General features: G+C 33.0%; 1 protein-coding gene across 1 annotated transcript; it reads right to left on the minus strand.

Annotated features, from left to right (window-relative positions):
* Positions 1-402: 402 nt before the first annotated feature.
* Positions 403-2,497, minus strand: LOC126628827 (uncharacterized). The gene is made up of 2 exons (XM_050298667.1): positions 1,894-2,497; positions 403-1,339 (listed from the first exon to the last, which is right to left on the minus strand). The coding sequence occupies exons 1-2, from the start codon at positions 2,173-2,175 to the stop codon at positions 866-868; spliced, it is 756 nt and encodes a 251-aa protein (XP_050154624.1). The 5' UTR covers positions 2,176-2,497; the 3' UTR covers positions 403-865.
* Positions 2,498-3,229: the final 732 nt, after the last annotated feature.

Raw genomic sequence — 3,229 nt, forward strand, 5'->3', positions numbered from 1 at the left:
AACGAGGATGGGGAAATCAACCATTCAACGATATACTGCACTTCAAAGGTCATCTATGCACATTGATCAGCAAATTGACTTGATAGAGCACCAGTAGGCATTGAAACAAGCTGAAGATACTTAAGTTTATTTAGTATGTTTGTTTGTATTTGGTATGTTTATGTAATTTTATTTGGTGTGTTTTTTGTAGTGAGTTTTTTATTATTTCGTATGTTTATGTAATTTTATTTGGTGTGAATTATTTGGTATGTTTATGTAATTTTATTTGGTGTGTTTTTTGTAGTGAGTTTTTTATTATTTTCGTATGTTTATGTAATTTTATTTGGTGTGTTTATGTAATTCCAATTGGTGAGTTTTTTAGTTTTATTTGGTGTGTTTTATAATTTCATTATACGTGAACAATTTGATGAATAAAGATTCTATTATTAGGATAAATATATTACGAAATTAAATACATGTACTCTCACTTTTAATAAAGTACTAACTTCAATAAAATGGAAACAACATAAATAATAAATTACATAAGTACCCTATTTCGATTACATGGAAACAACATAAATAATAAATTACAACCCAAAGTGATTGGAAAACTATGGGCTCCGATTACAAAAGTACCCTATTCCTCACCACGTAACCAATCTGTGGTGCTAGGATCATCTTGTCTTGTTGTGCTAGGACCATCTTGTCTTGATCTCGCTTCTCTTGCACGCCTCCTTTGCACCACATCCGCTTTCTCCGACTGCCAAAAATATTTAGAATTTGGAGACATCCCTTCTAAACGCGTGTTCATAATGTCACGATCTCGTTGTGCAATTCTTTCTTCTCTAAGCAACTCCCTTTCTTGCCTAAGTAGATCTCTTTCCCTCTATTCAGCTTGAAATGCTTGTTGAATAGCTGCAGCTTTTACCTCATCTCTAGCCTTGTCAGCCTCATATTTCGCCAATTCCCACGCCAACGTCAATTCACCTTGACGAGCAAGTTCTTGCATGTACTTTCCATAATCATTCTTGGAAGCACTCCCTTTCCTCTTTGAAGCCTTCTTACCTAGAGGCCTAATTGGATAACGGGTCGACCCCGACGTTTGTTCAGGAATGGGCGTTTCAGGCACTTCTTCTCCATCTTCTTCATCAACATGGGAGCCATGATCGGGTGTAGAGTGTGGAGGGGTGTTGTGTACAAAGGTGCTGTGTAGAGGGATGCTGTTCATGCATACTTCTGGACCAACAGGCACAACTTTGAATTTAGGACAATCTTTAACAATATTCCAACATTCCCACCGGGTGAATGATTTGTTTCTTGATTTGATTTTGGCAGCATACCATGCTTGTGCTTGAAGTTGCTACAAATAATAATATTGAAATTATTAGGTAACAAATAAATAATACAAACAAATAATAATAATGAAATTATTAGGTAACAAATAAATAATACAAACAAATAATAATAATGAAATTAGGTCACAAATAAATAATACAAACAAATAATAATAATAATGAAATTAGGTCACAAATAAATAATACAAACAAATAATAATAATAATGAAATTAGGTCACAAATAAATAATGCAAACAAATAATAATAATGAAATTAGGTCACAAATAAATAATGCAAACAAATAATTATAATAATGAAATTAGGTAACAAATAAATAATAATAATGAAATTATTAGGTAACAAATAAATAATACAAACAAATAATAATAATGAAATTATTAAGTAACAAATAAATAATACAAACAAATAATAATAATGAAATTAGGTCACAAATAAATAATGCAAACAAATAATAATAATAATGAAATTAGGTAACAAATAAATAATACAAACAAATAATTATAATCAAATTAGGTAACAAAATAATTATACAAACAAATAATTATAATATATTCTTACCTCATCCGCATAATTTGCCCCACTTCGAACATTACTACTAGCTTGTGTCAATGCATCTCTCCACGTACTAAAGGAATGGCTAAGTATTTTCCAACGACTGGACATCGATTCTTTGGTTCTTTTCCCACTCATTTGCTCAAGAAATTTGGTATGAATTAAACTCCACATTTCTCGCAACTGCATCTCATTACCCGTAAGGGAATTATGAGTAACTTCAACCCAGCTAGTGCACAACGCAACATCTTCAAGAAGCGACCAATTCGTACCTGCATCAGTAGTCATTTTGTGGAAAAAAATTGGATTGAAACTTTGAGAGAAAGATAGGAATTTGATTGAAAGTAGTTGAGAAAATATGAAATTGTGGTGTAAGGTAGATGGAGAAGAAGTGGTATTTATAGAAAAGTAAAAACAATTTTCTACAAATTTTTTTCAGATTTTTTACAATTTTTTTAGGATTTTTTCCATTTTTTTTAATTTTTATTCAAATAATTAATCTCTGCCGTTGGATTTAAAAAAATTTGAATTCCAACACTCCAGATTGTGCCACGTGTCACAACGGTAACTTTTCTTAATTTTAAAACTATTTTTTCTTTATTTATAAAGCATATTAATATCAACCGTTGATCTCAGATCGAACAGTTGATATTAAATAAGATTTTTTTTATTTTTTTTACCGTTGAGATCCAACGGTCCAAATGAAGGAGCCGTTGAGATCGAACGGACCGTGGGAAGCCACGTGGCTTCCCAACGGTAACTTTTCTGTCTGAAAAGTCGGCTGACTTTTCTGAAAACTGGTCGGGCGACGCGCCCCCACGCGCTAGTGGGGTGCACGCGCCTGACAGAAAAAAATAAAAAAATGGTTGGGAGCTCGGGCTGCCGGGCTGTCACAAATTGACAGGCCCCCTGCTCGGGCCTTCTCCACGAGCTCGGGCCCTTCAAGGCTGGACGTGATTGACAGGCCCTCGGGCCCTTTGTTCTCCACTGTCCCCCGGCCTATTGACAAGGCTGGAATTGCTCTAAATTGTGATTTTTCGTTTATAACCGTCGAAAACTTTTGTTCCGTTACGTAATCTCTGAATGTTTATTTTTTACGATTTTTTACATATGCAATCTCGAAATGTGTACAAATAAGTTTGATGGTTGGATCGTTAAAAAAAGTTTCGTAGAATGCATATTGCGTCAAAATAGTAGATTAAACAAACACTTAAAGTTAATATTATACTTCAATTAAGTATAAAAAAAGTTTTTGTGGTATCCACTAGTGTAAATACTTTAAATTAAAGATCAAATTTATTCATTACATTCTTATAGGGTCGAGGAGTGTATTTGTAAAAAA

The sequence above is a fragment of the Malus sylvestris genome, chromosome 7 (assembly GCF_916048215.2).
Source record: "Malus sylvestris chromosome 7, drMalSylv7.2, whole genome shotgun sequence".
NCBI lineage: Eukaryota > Viridiplantae > Streptophyta > Magnoliopsida > Rosales > Rosaceae > Malus > Malus sylvestris.

Excerpts from the sequence above, each read along its gene's own strand:
- LOC126628827 (XM_050298667.1), bottom strand. The coding sequence starts at position 2,175 with ATGACTACTGATGCAGGTACGAATTGGTCGCTTCTTGAAGATGTTGCG. Across the intron at positions 1,340-1,893 it reads GGGCAAATTATGCGGATGAG|CAACTTCAAGCACAAGCATG; the intron begins GTAAGAATATAT and ends TATTATTTGTAG.